At 43.4% G+C, this 20,462-nt stretch overlaps 1 protein-coding gene across 1 annotated transcript; it reads right to left on the bottom strand.

Annotated features, from left to right (window-relative positions):
- Positions 1-7,108: 7,108 nt before the first annotated feature.
- EIF5A2 (eukaryotic translation initiation factor 5A2) lies at positions 7,109-16,411 on the bottom strand. The gene is made up of 5 exons (XM_056849747.1): positions 16,370-16,411; positions 12,591-12,789; positions 9,772-9,876; positions 8,049-8,180; positions 7,109-7,476 (listed from the first exon to the last, which is right to left on the bottom strand). The coding sequence occupies exons 2-5, from the start codon at positions 12,753-12,755 to the stop codon at positions 7,417-7,419; spliced, it is 462 nt and encodes a 153-aa protein (XP_056705725.1). The 5' UTR covers positions 12,756-12,789; positions 16,370-16,411; the 3' UTR covers positions 7,109-7,416.
- Positions 16,412-20,462: the final 4,051 nt, after the last annotated feature.

Genomic DNA, 20,462 nt, shown 5'->3' with positions numbered 1-20,462 from the left:
AAGCCCAAAGTTTGTAATTTCTATTTTTGGAATTTACTGGCCTATGTTTTTATCTTAATGACTGCATATTTTATGTACCTTCTGTAACAATTGTAACATTACTTATGCCATTAAAGGTTTTTCATTCATTCATTCATAAGTTTTCAAGCTGCTGCAAGATGCCGTCCCCCCCCCCCGCAACCAGCTAACACGATATACACCCCTTCGAAATTTGCATCGTACGAGTAGCTTTTTATTTTTATCACTCAAAGAGGTGGCAGCCAAAATAACCGGGGATTTGGGTCTACGAACAAAAGACCTATTCCTCTACGGGAGCAAAGAGCAGCCTGGTTTTGGCATGAGCCGGAATTAGAGAGGAACTCATCACGTCCGTATCCGTAGACCGCGCAAGGGCGCAAAGAGCGAGTATTGAGTCTGTTCTACTCAAGGGACTCGTCTCAATGGTTTTTGTCCACGTGTGCGGCACGAATGCTGGGACTAGATAGGAACGCATGTAAAAATCCAAATTAAAAAAAAAGAGAGAAAGGCATAAAGCACACTTCCGTTGCAATGCTTTGAAATAATCATTCCAACTGTTAAAACAAGTAATCAAGGACTGAACCTTAAAATCCTGGCAGTAGGCAGAAATTCAACCAGTAAAGACGAAGGATCCCTTGCTTCGACATATAGGGTTGCCAGGTCCTTCTTCGCCACTGGCGGGAGGTGTTTAGGGCTGAGCCTGAGGAAGGTGGTGTTTAGGGAAGGACTTCAATGCCATAGAGTCCAATTGCCAAAGTGGCCATTTTCTCCAGGTGAACTGAACTCTTATCGGCTGGAGATCAGTTGTAATAGCAGATCTCCAGCTACTACCTGGAGGTTCAGTATAGGAATAGCTATGAGCAATGCCAACAATATTCTGGCTATATATTCACAGTACGTGGTAATATACCCACCAATGACATATATTCCCAACAAGCATATGTATTTATTTCTTTTCCATGTAAAATTTCCCCAAAGCACAAGTTCACAACAATTCCTATGTAAGGTAAGTATGGAATAAAGTCAATTGAAATGTCTTTAAAGATGTACTTCTTTTCTTTGCAGCAGTTGATTAATTGCAGAAGACGATCGTTTCAAGGCACACAGCCCAATTCTTCCTCAGTTCTTCCTATGTAATACAATAAATAAAACTCTTTCATAGTCACAAATATCTTTAAAACCCATTTCATATCAAACCACAACGAATACTACTCCTAACATAGTTGGTAATAAATATATACAAAAGTCCATCATATACTTACAAGATTATATTGCGTGCAATTATTCATCATCATCCATAGTCTCAGGTTTCAACCGAATAACCCATTAATGAATATACTATACTTCCCCAACAGAGGTAAGTAGAAGGATACCATCCCTTACAGGTAAGGATCCTAGTGGCATTATTACAACAGTGTAATCTAGTTACCTAAATAGCTCTCTAGTGTCAACTCCTTACTACAGCTGATGTACATTACAACTGAGCCAGATTCTTAAAGTGACAGTCACTATTTACAGCAACCATTACAGGAAACAGGACAGGTCGTTCTCTAAATTTAGACCATGAGGGGCCATGGTATTCAGAACATGTATAAAGTATGCTTCCTTGCATCTAAGAATTCTTTCATTATCACTCCTGTTAAATCTATTGGACTGCAGATGCCAAATTACAAAGAATCTTAAATCATTTTCATTGTTTCAGCTTTAAAAAATGGTCGACCACCGGAGCTGTAGTTATCCCTGCCCTAATCCTAGACCTATGTTCTAAAATACGTGCTTTTATTGGCCGCACACTAGAGCCAACATAAATAAGTTGGCAGGGACAAATGAGGCAATAAATACAATATTTGGTATTGCAATTAGAAAATGAGCATAGTTTAAAATTAAAATCCGAGTCAGTTCTTTTAAATTCTTTTACCTCCAACGCCAAATTGCATGCGAGACACTGATGGCACTTAAAATGTCCCACAACAGACTGTCTTTTGGTCTCCTTATATATATCAGAATGTACTAGCCTGTCTTTCAATGAATTAGTTTTTTTATAGCCTATTTTGGGAGGTACAGCGCACCCTGGGATATCGGACAACAGATGCCAATGTTTTTAGGGCTGAGCCTGAGGAAGCCGGTGTTTAGGGAAGGACTTCAATGCCATAGAGTCCAATTGCCAAAGTGGCCATTTTCTCCAGGTGAACTGAACTCTTATCGGCTGGAGATCAGTTGTAATAGCAGATCTCCAGCTACTACCTGGAGGTTGGCAACCCTATCGATGTATCATTTAGAACTTAAAAAGCACAGGTATTGCACACTTTCCCAATGAGAAGGCGTTTCAAAGACCAATTCTAGAGGCATTCTGAAAGTTGAAAACCCATTTTTGCGCAGAATTCGTGATTTAAAAGGCTGCAGAACAGACAAATCCAACACAAATGGTAAGATAGCAATGAGAACTGTTGTACTGACCGCTTTTCTGCCTTTTATCCAGTCTTTAAAAGACATGGGATGTTTCTCCATTTGAAACTAAACATTCATTATGACCCCCCCTCCAAAAAAAAAATGCTTCAATGGGGTGTAGGGTTGCCAGCTCCAAGATATTCCTGGAGATTTGGCAGCAGAGCCTGGAGAGAAGTAGGGACATGATACCATACAGACCAGCCCCCAAAGCTGCCATTTCCCCAGGAAAACTAACCTCAGAGTATCAGTTGTAATTCCAGAACTCCAGACCACCACTGGGAGGTTGGCAACTCTAAGTTCATGATACCTGCATGGACAAAAGCTGCATGGGATAGGGGCTTAACAAGGGGAATTGGATGAGACTAACCAAAGACGACAGGATCCAACCGAGCTTTTCACTTCTCTGCCATTTTCTTCCGTTCACACTTGCTGGCTGTTGAACTTTTCTCCTTGAAACCAACCAGAATTTTGAAAACCAGAACATGGGAAAGAATTTCTAACTACTTTCCATTTTTTCCTGTATGCAAACATCTGAAGTGTGGACATGAAAGACAATGGCTATCCACCCATGATCTTGCATGTTCAGCTTTGGAAATTTTACTATTTAGCTGTAACTACTCGGTTTTATGATATAATGACAGTGACAGTATTCCCAGCAAAGAAGTTACATTGTATGAGCGGTGTATTCCTCAGCCAGTTTCTACCATGGTGCTCTCTTGAGTCCCCCCACCCATGCTTGAGCAGTTTTGGAAACATAAAACTTGTCTGAAACATAAACAAAATGCAAGAGGGCAGTCCGTGCCATTTCTATGTAAAGCTCAAATGTGTAAGATTGTACCTCGTGGCTCCCCAAATACTCTCATGGGACCCACCCGTATATACACAATATGCCAAAAAAAGGCCTGCGCAAGATAGGAGTAAAATGGTAATCCAGAAACCAGTGGAAGAGCATTTGTTCACCAGGACACTGTAACACACCTTAGTCACCATGCGCTCAATAGAAGATTCAGACTGCAATCCAAAGCATGTATGCTCAGAAGTAAATCCCACTGGGTTCAATAGGACTTATTCCCTCCTAAGTGATCTTAGGGAACAAGACTTAAATGTTGAAGCAGCAGAGGTAGAATTTAACACTGCAATTCTGAACTCAATAGACATGAGTTCAGCATAGTACAGAAAGGAGCTGCCCTCTTTAGGTATTCATCTTGCTATGCTAATCCATCGCATGTGATATCTGTTCAGGAACAGTTCACACTCACTGATTGGGTCTTGTATTCTATGAAACAGTACGGCACACTTATCTCTTCAGTTGCACTCTCTTTTGGACTGACACAGCAAAAATAATGTAAAGGCAAGATTTCTTTTTCTGAGGGTATAAACTCCCCTTAGGTGACCATTTTATGCATCCCATAAAGTTGGCTCCCAACCACAACAGATTATGCCATCATGAGAGGCTGCAACTCCTGTTTCTCCAAAAGGAATACTAAAACCTCCCACCACCAGAGTAAATTGCCTGTGTGAAGCAGCAGCTGCCAGGTCCTGCTATTTCCAAGCAGAAGCCAGCAGGGTAATAGAAGATACTTGCAAGATAAAGGACCATTCCATTCTCATCATGCAGATGTTTACCTCTGGGCCTACCTCATCCAGCTACATAAGCCCCCTTGAAATAGTTGTTCTTTGGCAAGGCTATCAGAACAGTTAAGTCTACTGGATGTGTTAAGCAATGGGTAATGGAACATTGGGAAAGGGGCCATATCAGCACAGTGAGGTACACCAACTACTCTCCTGTTGATGCCTGCAGTCTTCAGCTCTCTTACTAGAATAACTGTTTAAAACAGCTAACGTGAAGTACCCATAAAACATCTGATTGTAAAAACCAAAGCATACTTCTTCAGGTTTATTTAAACTTTATTCTTCTTGCTGTGACCCAAGTCATAATTCAAACATTTCAATAAAACAATTGTTAAAAGCCAAAAACTCTTAACACATGAATACTTCACTATTACAGAAATGCAGAAAAGTACAAACCTTTCAAGTTTTGCTTTTAAAGTCACTTTTCTATAATGAACAATGTATCCATTCACTAGCCAGAATGTATATTGCATACTTGTCTGAACGGACGTGTGTCACAAATACAAAAACCCTATGTCTGCACACTTTAACATTTCCAGTTTTTAAATGTAACAGTCACTGATCACAAGCATTCAGAGTTCTAGAAGGCCTAGACACCACAATGCAGAGAAAAGCTACAGGGACCAGTGTCTGAGCCATACTGTGGAAAATGTTGATTATAATATAATGTATGAGTTTCATACTTTATGAAATATTTAAGCACGACTTTTTCTATATTCCCAGACACAGCCGACATTCCAACACTTAAAGCTTACTGCAGTCAAACATGTAATCTAGTCACTGGAGTAGCCTGGTCACAATGTTTGACTCCTTTAGACTAAGGTTCGATATACTAGAACTCTACTTGCATCATAAGCATGCTATACATTTATGGAATACAAAACCCTGTAAGACTTTCAAGCAGCTTTGTTAAAATAATCAACTTAAGCTCTTTCAATTCTTCACAAGAGCAGCCCTGAGAAGAGTGTATTCAAGTCATGGCTCAACTAGCAGTCGTTTTGTTGAACACAAAGAGACAAAGAGGTAAGTTTGGGTTTCTTTAAAAAAAATAATTCCCTAACACTTGAGGCAAGAACACCTACAGCACATTAAGGAAAAACCATAAGACATAAATGGACCCCGAAAAAAGAAACCTTGGGCCATCACCACAAATTAACAGCAGGAATGAGTTGTTCAGCCTTCATTTTTGGCCAACAGCATGTTAGAAGAGTTTGAGCCTGCTCTTGGAACAAACCGCATTCACTTTTAAACTACAAAGTAAGAACCATTCAGAATTCAGAGAAACGCGATCACCCTGAAATAGCTGAAAGTACCTGAAAGACACAGCATTTCAAGCTTTTATTAACAAAGTTAGTTTACTGTAAACCTGGTGGGTCTGTAGACAGATTGCCCTTTACAAGTGAAATGGCTTTGCTATAGGCTTGTAAATACTGTAGTTTGACTGAAGCAATGATAATTGCACAGCTGTATATGGAACAGTGACCTACATATACTCTATCCAGCAGACGCTGGGTACCCAGCAGATTCCATCTAGCCTAGATTACCTATGATGCCAGATTGCTAAAAAAAAAAATTGAAATTATAAGACACCATCTTTCCCCCCCTCTAAAAACAAAAAGGGAAGGACATGTTAAGAATACATTTAAGCCAGAAACCTTCAGACTATTAGTTGTGCATGTTAAGGTGATGCAAGCAGTAGGATGCTAACAGAACTCTTCCATTCTTATGACATCAGTTTACTTCTCTCAGCTGTTCATGCTTGGCAGATAGCTGTAGTAGTAATGTACATGAGATCATGATCAATGTGACTAGCTAATGGAGTTCACGTTTCAAGTTGGGACTTTCCATTTCTACTCTGAAAGTGGAGATCAACTATTTAGAAATGATCACATGATTAGATTCTAGCAATACCCTAAAATCCTTCAGCTTTCTAGTAGCCCTAGATCATGAAACACGTAGTAAAAATTTACTACTATGTCAAGACTGTGCTTAATTCCAGAGTGTTTATTGCCATATCAAGCTATCTTGTGCCCCATCTCTGCATAGATACTTTCTTGACAGCTTACTGAGAGACCCCAGTGCAGTTTATTGATCACCTCTAGTCCAACTTCACTGATTAAGGTCAACAGCTTTCCTAACTGAACCTCAAAATCCTGCCAAAAAGAAAGCTGCCAATAATGAATTAGGCATGTTATAACAACCCAAAGTCATTAGTTCAAGTTAGTCAGTTGCTACCAACAATTAAGGCAAATTTAAGTAATTAGGCTCTTCCCCCAAAACACCAAGCAGAAGCATGATCTTGCATATGGAAGATCATATAGACTTGTATGTCTAGTTATTAGTGATTCAATTATATTAGGCATTTGTTTGTTCAGCGTAATTAAGTCTTGCACAAGTAGATTTAAAGTTACCTCTTACATCCTAAGCCCCAAAGCGCCTACATTTATAAAGCACTCATATATAATTCTTTACTAGGTTTGACAAGCTCTTGGCCTATATTCAGCTGGGCAAAACGGGTTCACATTTAGCCTCCATACAAGTCAGTATGTGCACTTTTGCTCCAAGTTCTACTCAAACCAAAAGAGAAGTCTACTTGTGCTACAAAACTAAACAGAGCTAAAACCCATTTATGTTTTATACTGAAACACTTGAGGCATTCCCTTCTGTTATACTAGCAGAAGAGCGACTGAACTGCATGTTGAAATCAAAGGCCTCTAGTGAATCTTCCCCCCCACCCCGCACCACACTTTTGTGCACTATTAACCAGAGTATGAAAGCACCCAACATTTTGGATGTTTGCATCACAGGCAAATGGTGACTTGTGTTAAGAGTGAACCAACAAGACTACAGATACAGTTTATTGTACACGGCCTTCAGCACTGGCATTTTGATCACGAGTTCCCATATCTCAAGCTCACTTGCCATTCACGTTTTAGTGCAAGCCACAACTCAGCATATTTAAGATAAAAATGGTTATTTTCACTTTGTTTTAAAATGGTTGTACTTGAATACTTCCTTAAATCCAAACTTTGTACTACCTTGGTATTGGCACTGCTTCACAAAGTCTCACTTGAGCAAAGCAAACTAGTTGTAATACCTCATGATCTAAAATGACAGTTTTGACTGCCTTGCCATTCCTGTAAGCACTTGAGCTTCAGCAATTTTAATATTGCCAAATGGCTTGCAACATTAGTCAGCACTATTTTCAAACAAAGACACGAGGTTGCTAGTGAAGGTTATAGCTTTGGTGATTATCAGAACTAAAATACAAGATCTGCAGTTGCTGGGACTTAAGCAACTGCTCCCATCCTGGTGGTCCTATTTGCAAGGTTTTATGGCTACGGCACATTCTTCACTCATTGCACACATGACCGACACCTACAGAGGGAAAAAACAAACAGATTATATTTACAACAGATATAGCTAAGGCAACTGATGTCAGTGCTACTTGTCTTGGACCGGGATTTCTCATATTCAAATCCATTTTTTAGCAAATAGTTCCCAAAGCAGTTTTTAATGAACTAATTTAAAAGATGTTATACAGAGAACACAAGTCAATATTTAGAACAAGATGGAATGTTCTGTCAGTACACAAGAGGACACAGCAAAGTTACTTCCTAACAAATGCTAAAAAACATACTAAATTTTTTATCTTGATAGGCTATTTTTGTCAAAACATAAATATTACAGTACTAGAAGGCAAGTTAACCACTCTAAAATGTTTCTCTTGCCTTTAGGAACAGGTACTAACTTGGGTATTTGTGCCCCCTTCTGATAAAGGATGGGGAATTGAAGAACCAGAGAAATGTTATTTGCAATAGTTCTTTCAGGCAATCAAAGATAGCACCCGGTACACCTCCAATGTATCCCAGAGGCTCAGGATATTCAAAGGTCCATCTGGCCACCTTCTCCCATCGCCTCAGATTAATTCAGTCCTTTTATGTTTTTACCTGGAAGTCCTCGCCTGCATTGTATTTCCCTTCTATTTCTTTGCCCAGTTCACCTTCAGGCACCTTCAGATCCTCACGAACTTCACCACTTTCTGTCAGCAAAGAGAGGTAACCATCCTGAATACAGATTAGCTGAAAGAAATTTTTTAGAAGACAACCTTTATTTAATTTTGACTTACTTTGCTGATGAGACTATACATTAACCTCAGGACAACAGGCTATGTTGAACAGCAGTGGTTGCATTCAGCTGAGCATAAGCCATTTGTGTTTTGCTTTCTGGACTTCTTTACCTTGCGATTGAGACAAGGGAGCTTCCTTTCAGCACACACAACCTGGGTGTAACCTTTTTAAGTGCTAAGAGCTTTCAGCTTAGCAGAGAATGCAGTGAAGCTACACACCTGCTTTTGGCAGTGCCTTTGAGCCAAAACAGATTTCCTAGAGAAATTGAGAAATCCTTAACAGGATGATCTACAAAAGCCAAGTAGTTTTATATCAGCCTATAAATACTGCTGATGCTATTTGTAAAACTCCAGCCATGGGCTTGCGATGTCATTCAAAACAAAGTTTCTGAATATTTAAGTAATCCTCACAAACCTCTGGAGACCTCACTTCAAAAAGTATGAGGACAAAATGGAGTGGGTGCAGAGGAGAAGAGAACAATCAGGGGCCTGGAGACCAAGCCCTACGAGGAAAGGCTGAGGGAGTTGGGAATGTTGTCTGGAGGAGGTTGAGGGGGGACATGATTGCTCTCTTCAAATATTTGAAGGGCTGACAGAAGAGGGCAGGGAGCTGTTCCTGTTGGCAGCAGAGGATAGGAGTTGCAATAATGGGTTTAAATTGCAGGCACAAAGGTACCGGCTGGATATTTTTTACAGTAAGCTGTTCAACAGCGGAATCAGCTATCTAGGGAGGTGGTGAGCTCCCCCTGACTGGCAGTCTTTAGGCAGAGGCGGGACAAACACTTGTCAGGGATGCTCGAGTCTAGGCTGATCCTGCATTAAGCAGGGGGCTGGAGTAGATGGCCTGTATGGCCCCTTCCAACTACAATTCTATGATTCTACTTCGCCACTTTTGGTCAGCAAACACAGAAGACCGCTGCCACATTTGAACAGGCAGAGTCATTTCAGAATATTGCAAAATATCAGTAGCTGTTCGCTTACCAATCTATATTTATGCATTACAGAACATTTTCTTCAGTTTTAGCAAAAATAATGTAGCGCTCTTATAGCCTGATCCTACAATAAGATGTGCCTAAGTTGCTAAGTCCACTTAAATCTAAATCTGTGTGTTGACATGCACCAAATCTTGCAGAGAATAGAACCTATCAAAAAAATCTTAAAAACAGCTGATGCTTGTTAGAACAGAGATGTTATTAATATTGTAGTACATAAGACTGAAATTGTTAGAACCAATGTTAAAACCAGCCTAAATCATCAGTTTGGCTATACCATTATTTCATTATTGCAAGGGACTGTTACACAAGGGTAAGGCACTATTGATGAATGTAACCAATGCCAAACAAAATAAGTAGGAAAACAGCGAAGCTTTCCCAAGACTGCATGGGAAACCTGATGCAGCTAGCTGCGCTGATGAACCATAGGCTAGTCAAAGTAAATCAAGGAAGAGAATTTTACAAGTTAAAGAACAGCAACTTGTTGTATGGCATCACATTATTCCTAGAGAACAAAAAACCTCATGGCCTAGATTCAAAATGTGCGCTTACTTGATAGTCATTCCTCTTGATATTTGGAACATCCATGTTGTGAGTGGAAGGGCATATATCTTCATATTTTTTGCCAGTGAAAACATCAATGCCAACTAGATGGACCTAAGAAGAATATTACAAATTCAGACTTGATTATGAAAAGCACAAAACGTACGTTTGCAGACATAGTCAGAAATATGGGGAAGCAGTTGCTGGTCTTGACTAAAAACATAATGGACAATCCTTCTGCAAGCTAGAATCAGGGCTGGGCTTGCAGCTAAATATGACAAATAGGGAGTTCAGGTTCCCACAATAGAACAGCCCTAGTGAAAGTAAAGAACGAGCCTTGATTACTTACCGTGAAGGCTCCTTGAAGACAAGCAAGCACAATAACCTGAGCTGAAGATGCCCTTGTCTCTCAGAACGAGAACAAAGGAGTAACAGTCTAATATAGCTGCTAGCAGATTAGAAACAGTGCAATTAATACCAATAGATATATGTGCTGGGGCTCAGCCAGGTGCAAGAAACGTCTGAGAACAGCAAGAATGTCCAACTAAATTTAGAAGTTAAGATATAGTTCAAAGATGGGGTGTGAGGGCTGGGATCCAACAAATAAATTATATGTATGAGAAAACTGTAATCACTGTTTTTTATCTTCTTGGTTATGGTTAATAGTAATAAGAATGTGTTTACATAGAACTTACATTTTTAGATGATATATAAATACAAAGAACTTTGTATGGTGTCTCAAGTTATAAAATCATTAGTTTGCCAAGAATGTGAATCCTGTCAGCAAGCTATCGTGGAACATGATTTTGAAAACTATAAATACGGGAACCAGCAAGGAGTAGTAGTTAAGAGCAGTAGACTCTAATCTGGAGAACCAGGTTCAATTCCCCACTCTTCCACATGAAGCCTGCTGGGTGACCTTGGGCCAGTCACAATTCTCTCAGAACTCTCAGCCAACGCGGAGGCAGGCAATGGCAAACCACCTCCGAACATCTCTTGCCTTGAAAACCCTACAGGGTCACCATAAGTCAGCTGTGACTTGATGGCGCGCGTGCACACACACACACACACAAATATGAGGGTATGTACTGATTATCAGTTCCTTCTTAGAAGAGTTTCCTTAGTCACCCAGCAAGCTTCCATGGCAGCACAGAGTTAGTCTCTCCTTGAAGTCAATTCAGAGACTCCAGCTGGTGCAAAACACCACAGCTAGGTTTTTACAGGGAACTAGGCAGAGAATGCATATCATTTCCCTTCTGCAGTCACTCCATTGGCTACCCATCACTTACTGGACTCAATCAAGGCACTGGCTATCACATACTATCACAGTCTTGGTCCCTTATGTGTGCAAGATTGGCTCGTTCCCTACACTCTGCCACAACAGCTTAGCTTGTCTGAACAGGGCCTTCTGCGAGCGACGCCCTACAAATGGGCAAAATCAACAACTGCCTGTACACGTGCATTTTCTGCTTTGGCCGCCATCTTACGTAATGGCCTGCCTTGTGAAGTTAGGAAGGCTCCCACTCTCCTGGATTCCACAAACTATGCAAAACTGAATTATTCAGTTTTGTCTGCTGCTGTAGGTATGCTCCTACTAGGCAGTTTCTGCATCACTTAATGTGTCATGTTTAAATGCTCATGCTTTGATTCAGAGGAAGAAAAGCTAGGATATGCTCTCCGCTTTGGGAAAGGAGGTGAGTACCAGCAACCCATTGGCAGGGACCACACTGGGGATCACTGCTCCATCTCATGAGCTCCCTAGTGTCCTTGTGTGCAGTCATACAGTTAGATACCTCTGGGTTTGTGGCAAGCTACAGTTTGTCATTGTGTAAAGTGCCTTCAAGTCACAGCCGACTTATGGCGACCCCTTTTGGGGTTTTCATGGCAAGAGACTAACAGAGGTGGTTTGCCAGTGCCTTCCTCTGCACAGCAACCCTGGTATTCCTTAGTGGTCTCCCATCCAAATACTAACCAGGGCTGACCCTGCTTAGCTTCTGAGATCTGACAAGATCAGGCAAACCTGGGCCATCCAGTTTGTCATTAATGCACTTTATTTGCATTTATTTATACCCCGCTTTTCTCCCCCAGTTGGGACTCAAAGCAGCTTAAAACATTGGTCTCCCCTCCTCCATTTTTTCACAACAAAAACCTCTGGGGTAGGCCTGGCTGAGAGTTTGAGATGGGCTCAAGGTCACTGAGTGAGTTTCCATGACAGAAGTGGTGATTTGAACCCAGGTCACTTAGAGTCCTAGTCTGCCACTCTATCCACTACACCACACTGGCTCTCAATTAATCTGAATCGGCATAGAATCTGTGCAAATGAGGAGTCCCAATTTGCCAGTTCGGATGCAACTCTGAACGATGGTTTGCTACAAACCCAGAAACATCTAATTTTGGGGAAGACCTGGCTCAAGAAGCCCTTTCAATTGTTCACATAGTAGCAAAACCATCACCAGCCATTATATGTAAATCAAGCAACTATGGCTCTTTGATTTGGTACAGTATACAGGCAAGGGCACACAAAGAGCACTTGAGGCAACCATCAGATTCCAAGCTTGCTGGTCAATTTTGTGTCCAACATTGGGACACCTCTCTGCCATGCTCTTCTTTCATGCAAAGGACCCAGCCAGCAACAGTACATAAGAAGGCAGCCAATTACAGTTGGCATGCAAGGAGGGTAGGCAAACGTCATTTAAGTCTGGATCTGTACTTCGCACAGTTGCTGCTGAAGGTTTAGCATTAGCAAGCTAATATTCATAAGAGAAGGGCAGCAGCGGTGTGCCAGGATTTTTGAAAAGCACTGAAAGAAAGCTATACCAAGATATTACCTTGGCATGACCATGCTTGCCAGTCTTCGAAGTTGACATTTCCACAATCTTGCAGGGACGTCCCTTGAGCACCACAAATCCATTCTTGCGAAGTGCAGAACACTGCATCGGGTAGGTGGCAGAAGCACCAGCATCTCCAGTGTTGAAGTCAACTTCATCAGCCATGATGTGATGTGTATTCTAGCAGATACTACAAAGTGTGACAGTCAACTCCTCTATTTCAAGGTTTGCCCATCCATTACATAGAACACAACATTTAATCAAACACGTAATAAAATCTGGTACTTTAGAGTGCATCCTGTATGCAAACTAACCCCCTCTCCTCTAGTCATCATGCTCCAGCTCTCAGCAACATTACAAGCAGTATTTTTTTTTGCAATCCAGTATAAAACCTCGTGTCATCTCTGCTCTCACTCCAAGCACAACATATTTGTTACACTTCTCATGGTATAGCTAACCCAACTTGCATCACTATACCTATTCATCTTAAGATACTATAGTGTACCAAGGAAGAAAGGGAACCAGACTGATGGCCGAGCTCAGGCATCACTTTAGGTTACTCTGTAAAAGTTCTCAAACTCTGCTTTAAATCACTGCTTCTCAAACTGATAAGAAGAGAATTCACAGTGGGTAGCCGTGTTAGTCTGTTTGCAGTAGTCAAAAAGGGCAAGAGTCCAGTAGCACCTTAAAGACTATATTTTCTGGTAGGGTATGAGCTTTCGTGAGCCACAGCTCACTTCTTCAGATACCTGAAGAAGTGAGCTGTGTATCTGAAGAAGTGAGCTGTGGCTCACGAAAGCTCATACCCTACCAGAAAATATTTTTGTTAGTCTTTAAGGTGCTACTGGACTCTTGCCCTTTTTGATAAGAAGAGAGGAAGAGAGGCTGCAGAGGATGATAACAAACGGTTTACAAATAAGATTTCTCGAGCCAAACTAAGATGCAGAAAATTAACTGCTATATACCCAGGTCCAGTTCAAACAATACAACACAGCCCAATTTCTGGCAAAGCCCATTCCTCCATGGGGCCAACTCCGCACTGCATCTGCAACCTGATTCCCATACATCAAACTACAGTTGGTTGTGCCTTGACAGCCCTTTCTACCACCACACTGTGAGACAGATCAGTGTGGAATAATGAAAGGTTTTCAAAGTTGAATTGGTTCTACATCAATTGTTCTCCCCTGCTGGACCCTATTAGAGGTGCATGTCCCCTGCTGATAGTACTTAGTCTTAAGAACTTTACCCATGGGAGGATGACCCCCCTATGGTGAATAACAATATAAATTGTGGAACTCCCTGCCTCAGAATGTGGTGATGGCTGCCAACTTGGAAGGCTTTAAGAGGGGATGGACATGTTCATGGAGGATAGGGCTATCCATGGATACTGGTCAAAATGAATACTAGTCATGATGCATACCTATTCCCTCTAGTATCAGAGGAGCATGCCTATTATATTAGTTGCTGTGGAACACAGGCAGGATGCTGCTGCAGTCGTCTTGCTTGTGGGCTTCCTAGAGACACCTGGTGAACAGAGGCACTGAGTGAACAGACTGCAGGACTTGATGTGCCATGGTCTAATCCAGCATGGCTTTTCTAATGTTCTTAAGAGATAATTTATATTATCTGTCCACCATCTTAGCCAGTTAGTTTTTTAACTATGTAAATTTTGATATATAGTTTTATAATTGTTTTATATACATTATACAAATATGTTGTTAACCACCCTGAGTTTGTCTTTGTTGGGAAAGGGTGGGATAGAAATCAAATACATAATAATGATGATGAAGCACCATCTGGAGCCGCTCTGGTTCTCTGAAGCCGCTTGCATATGCACCTACCATACAATTCAGGACCATCAAATGGCAACAGGATTGATAGGATATAAGAGCTGTGGCAGGAAGCCTCTCCGCCACGGAGAAGGTTGGCAACAACTACAGCTAGTTTGTGATGTTTGAACCCGGCTGATTAGCCTCAGGATAAAGTTACATGGAGAGAGGAAGTGTGTTAAGCACCAGAGGGAGAAAACTGGCATTGAGTGCTGAATGTGGCCATGTTATTACAGCTTTTATTGGGCAACTCATATTACAACCTGCACTGGAACAGTTTCTTTGAAGTCTGTCCATATTAACTCTAAGGACATTATGAGTTTTCACTTTGGCAGCCGAAACCAACGTATTGATCATCTAGTGATCTCACATGAACCTAATTTCACAACTGTCTGCAAGTCATAAGGGTGTGTCCGGCCAGGGCTGGTAGGGGGAGCAGCAGCAGGAAGCACCAAAAGAGGAGGGGAATCATGTATCTTTATGGTAAAAGGAAAGACAAAATGTCAGCAGGCAAAGCTTTTGACATTCTCGTATAGTCAGCTGCATCAGCCAAAACTCCTTGTTCCACTTGAGGAATACGGAAGTCTTGTCTTCCTTCGTATCTGCTTATCCCAGCATTCGAGGGTTTCTGTGCTTAATGGGTGTGCCCAACCAGATTTTCAGGAAAGGAAGATATCCATGACTTGGCAATCTTGCACATTAAACATGACAACTTTAACAGAACTTGGATGCTCCAACAACACAAGTTGCTGGAAGAAAGGGCAAATGAGAATGCATTCTAGCCTTGCCCCTGAGCTCCCCACCAGCCACTGAAATGGTGGGGGGGGGGTCAGAGAGGCAGGAAAACAGCAACTCCTCCAACAGGTAGACGGCACTGCGATCCTCACTCAGTTCAAGCCCTCAAAACCTCCCTTGTTTACATGGTTTCAGGCTTAATTGCCCCCAAAGGCAGGAATGAGTGGAGAACGTGCGTCAACTGCATCTGCCCGCTTTCCTTGCTCAGCCACAACCGTCACCCTCCGCTGCCCTCTTTGGGGCCCAGGATCTGCCTGTGTTGGCTGGGGCATGTTCATAGAGGAGAGGGGTATTCATGGCTACTAGTCAAAATGGATCCTAGTCATGATGCGTATCTATTTATTCTAGTGTCAGAAGAGCATGCCTATTATATTAGGTGCTGTAAAACACAGGCAGGACAATGCTGCTGCAGTCGTCTTGTTTGGGGGCTTCCTAGAGGCACCTAGTTGGCCACCGTGTGAACAGACTGATGGGCTTGACGGGCCTTGGTCTGTCTGATCCAGCATGGCTTTTCTTATGTTCTAAGGCTTTAAGAGGGGAGTGGACACGTTCACGGAGAGGGCTGTTCACGGCTACTAGTTAAAACGGCTACTAGTCACGATGCAAACCTCCTCTCTCCAGGAGCAGGCAGGATAACGCTGCTGCAGTCGCCTTCTTTGTGGGCCTTAGAGGCACCTGGCTGGCCACCGTGTGAACAGGCTGCTGGACTTGAGGGTCTGACCCAGCATGGCTATTTCTTATGTTCGTATGACCAGGCGCGACGTACAACGAGGAGAGGAGGCCGACAGGGCCAAGCCATTTCACAACCGCCTCCCCCACCCCCACCAAGCCAGCGGGGCATAACCGTCTCTCTCCTCTCCCCCCCCCCGGAAAATTGAGGCAGGCCGCGGCCTTCAACCCCTACCCAGAGAGGCGCGGCTCTGAGGACTGGGCCTCGTGTCAACGCCACGAGTCTCCGGGATCCCGGGGCCGGGGGGAGCTCCCAGGCGGGCCGACTCGGCTCCCCCCCCCGCCTCTCTCGCGCTTCCCCTCCCCCCCCCCAACGGTCGCTCGACTCCCCAACCGCCAACCGCCAACCACGCGCGCGGTTGATTAGACGGAACGCGGAGAGCGCCGCACGCGCCGCCGGGCGAGTACTCACCTCCCGCCGCACAGGAAAGGAAAGGGCTGAAGGAGCGTCACAGCAACGCGCGTGCGCAGATCGGCCCTCCCGAAAAAGGAAGGGGGGGAAACCCTCCAACTCACCGGCGTTCCCTCTATGAGTATACGAGTGCGCCTGCGCGTGGGTGGATTTCCCCCCCCCTTTAAAAAAAAGCTTTTCGGCCTTTCCCACGAATGGAAACAGGTCTCTTCATCGGCTATTGGCTAACTACCCTAAAGGCCACGCCCCATGAGAAGACCCGAGCCGTTTTCTTTGCCACGTGACTACATTTCCCTAGCTCTTCCGTACACTCCTAACTCTCCCGGCCTGGCGTCATTGGCTTGCGTCGCCGTACTGGTGCCTGGAGGCTGGCGTTCACTTTCATTCGTCATGCACGTGCGGGCTGTTCAAGGCACGCGCTTTTTCCCCCAGGGTGGTACGGGAAGCGGTATGGGCCACAAATGCTCGGCTCTCTGGCTCATAGCGTTTGCTAAAGGCAGCGAATTGCAGTTAGGGTTGCCAGCCTCCAGGCGGTGGCTGGAGGTCTCCTGGAATTACAACTGATCGCCTGATAAGTTTACCTGGAGAAAATGGCCTCTTTGGAAGGTGGACTCTGTGGCATTGTACCCCCTCCCCAAACCCCACCCTTCTCAGGCTCCAGGGGAGGAAATCTTTGTCATCTGAAGATCAGTTGTAACTCCTGGAGATCTCCAGGCCCCACCTGGAGGTTGGCAACCCTAAGCTGTGGATGAATTGCTAAACGCTTTCTATAAGCCACAATGGGTTTTAATATTTAGATAGCACTTGTCAGTGTTACTTGATTTTACCTTACGTTTTGGTTCAAGAAAATATGTCTAAAATGCAATTAAAATAGGGTGTCCTCAATCCCCTCTTGACACATAGTATTGCTCGGGCACACACACACACACCCTAAATCTCAACTCTCATTATGCCATTCCCCTCCTTTTTCTTTCCACCTCAACCCCCCAAAGGTTGACAATTAAATATTTGGTTGGTGGGATTTCTTATTTCATTCTCAACTCTCATTATGCCATTCCCATCCTTTTTCTTTCCACCTCAACCCCCCAAAGGTTGACAATTAAATATTTGGTTGGTGGGATAGATTTCTTATTTCATTCCTCTCAGGACTGCAGATCTCTTCCGTGGGAGGAGCGCCATGCTGTAATAGTGCCTGTAATGAGCTGCGTAATACCTGTTTATCAGAAGAAACCAATATATCACAAAACATTGTACAAGGTTTTGAGTTCGCCAGAACTCTTCAGTAGGCTGGATGTTCACTTCAAAAAAAAGAGAGCAAGCATAAAAGACAGAATACCCCTTAGTTTGTAGAATCTTAAAATGGAATACTGGATGTGTTGCAAACTATTGGATGGTGGGTATAATGGATACACCAAAGTATACTGGCGAGAAGCATAAATAAATTTTTAAAATAGCCACAGTCCCAAAAGATAGCAGTAAATCAGATGTCTTCCCCACACTAATAGGAAAACAGATTCCCTGACAGTCAGACAGCAGGAAAAAAGTCTCCCCACAATAAATACCCTTTTAAATAATCCAAAGCATCTAACCTGATGAAGAGATCAGGTAGACTTGAAAGCTTGCACACTGTTTTGTAAAATTTTGGTTGATTCTGTTTGGTTGATTTGGGGGGGAGGGCATCTTTTGTGGACCATCTTATGTTCTTTGTCAAATGACATGCTGAGAGAAGTAGTAGGATGGCCTGGGAAATTCCTGGAGATGACTCCTGCTACAATTACAATTCTACAGTTTGTCAAAAAACCAAAGAACTTTTCTTTTTCAGCCATCGCTGCACATCCCACCAGCTCACCCTGAACACATGAAGCTGCCTTATACTGAATCAGACCCTTGGTCCAGGGTATTGTCTACTGAGACTGGCAGCAGCTCTCCAGGGTCTCAGGCAGAGGTCTTTCACATCACCTACTTGCCTAGTTCCTTTAACTGGAGAGGCCGGGGATTGAACCTGGGACCTTCTGCATGCCAAGCAGAGGCTTTACCACTGAGCCAAGACCCTGTCCACATACCCCAGCTACAGCATTCCCTGGGCCAGAAAACAAGTTAGAGAGTGGCATCCTTTACTCTGTTTATTCATACAGCAGTCAAGAGATGGTGTGTTACAATTCTTTCCATTTTACAGGTAGGGATTTGCAGGTTGAGATTTGCCCAGGACCACTCAGAATCAACAGCAGCCTCAGTAACCATTGTATTTGGACTGCAAAATTTCAGACAATTCTTACAGAGTGCAAGGAATTTCATCTGATAGCTTTTTTGGCATTCCTTTCTCAGCATTCTACCCTTATACTGACCCAAACCAAAGAACCAATCCTGGCTTTCCTCCACTTCAGACGCCTTTGGGTCTGCAGGACGTACCCATTTGGCTGAATCATATGATGATGTTTGAGTTGCAACATCCTGACAGTTTGTGGAATTTCCCAACATTTTATGATTAGATCCAGCCCTTATAGCAGCCATTTTGCTGTGGCAGCCACTACCAAGGGATCTAGGGTTGCCAGCTCTGGGTTGGGAAATACCTGGAGATTTGGGGGGGGGGGGCAAAGCCAGGGGAGGGCAGGATTTGGGGAGGGACCTCAGCAGGGTGTAGGGCCATAGAGTCCACCCTCCAAAGTAGCCATTTTCTCCAAGGCAACTCATCTTGATTGTCTGGAGATCAACTGTAATAGTGGGAGTTCTGCAGGTGCTACCCTATGGAGAGCGGGCTTCAACCTACTCTGCCAACTGCTACTTGGCAGAGTAGTGCAGGGGGAGGGGCTGTGGCTCAGTAGTAGAGCATCTGCTTGGCATGCAGAAGGTCCCAGGTTCAATCCCCATAGGGTTCCAGGTCCCTCTTTGCCATCGGCGGGAGATTTTTGGGGTGGAGCCTGAGGAAGGCGGGGTTTGGGGAGGGGAGGGACTTCAATGCCATAGAGTCCAATGGCCAAAGCGGCCATTTTCTCCAGGTCAACTGATCTCTATCGGCAGGAGTTGTAATAGCAGGAGATCTTCTGCTATTACCTGGAGGTTGGCAACCTTAAATCCCCGGCATCTCCAGATAAGGGACTAGGCAAGTAGGTGACGTGAAAGACCTCTGACTGAGACCCTGGAGAGCTGCTGCGGTCTGAGTAGGCAATGCTGACTTTGATGGACCAAGGGTCTGATTCAGTAGAAGGCAGCTTCATGTGTTCATGAGGGGGGAATGGCCAGCAAAACTGGCATTGCACTATCACTTCCAGAGAATATCCAGAAGTAACATCACCATGCAGAAGCAACACTCTAGGATTCACCCAAAAGCATCACATTGGGTATTCACCGGACGTTGCGTTGGATCATAAGCACATCTCTCCCCTCCCACTACCTGTTTTCAATATCCCCCAAATGCCCATGTGTTCAATATATCAGTCTTATGCTACCTTCATAGAACAACCTCCATTCCCTGCAGAGGAGAAACTGTTTGGTTATAGTTAAAACAAACCCCATGTTTCCTTGCTGTATAGTTCTGCATAGTCTGCCATAAATTACAGTGAATAAACCCCTCACACAGACCGGATTGTGGTTGTCTTCTTGAGGCGAAAGATATTTCAAGGGGAAAGCATGTTTTTCACAGTTTCATTCAGCAGATGGTGCTAGTGATTTTGAAACAAAGGAAGGACTCTATTTACAATTAGATATCCAGAGCGAGCTGTAAAATAAAAAAGCAGTAACCTTTTATTTTGGGCAGCATGTTAAGCCCTGCTGGATGCAAGGAAATGGTTTGGGCAGACGCTTAATTAGATTACAAAACAAGCCATTTGAGTCATTCAAAGGCCTCGGAAGGGCAGGGAAATGGAAACAAATGTAAGTTCCATTTGGAAAACACAAACACCAGTGGTTAAGCTAACATGAGATACATTGACTCAATCAAGGAAGCCACGGCCCTCAGTTTGCAAGGTTTGAGCAAGGCTGTTAATGATATTGTTTTGGAGGACATTAATTCGTAGGGTCGCCGTATGTCGGAAGCGACCAGGCAGCACTTAACACACACACACACACACACACACACACACAGAGAGAGAGTGGTTAGGCTCTTTGATT

Source organism: Euleptes europaea, chromosome 5, assembly GCF_029931775.1.
Source record: "Euleptes europaea isolate rEulEur1 chromosome 5, rEulEur1.hap1, whole genome shotgun sequence".
NCBI lineage: Eukaryota > Metazoa > Chordata > Lepidosauria > Squamata > Sphaerodactylidae > Euleptes > Euleptes europaea.
Note: the sequence above shows the minus strand (reverse complement) of the source record. Positions and strands in the feature narration are given on the sequence as shown.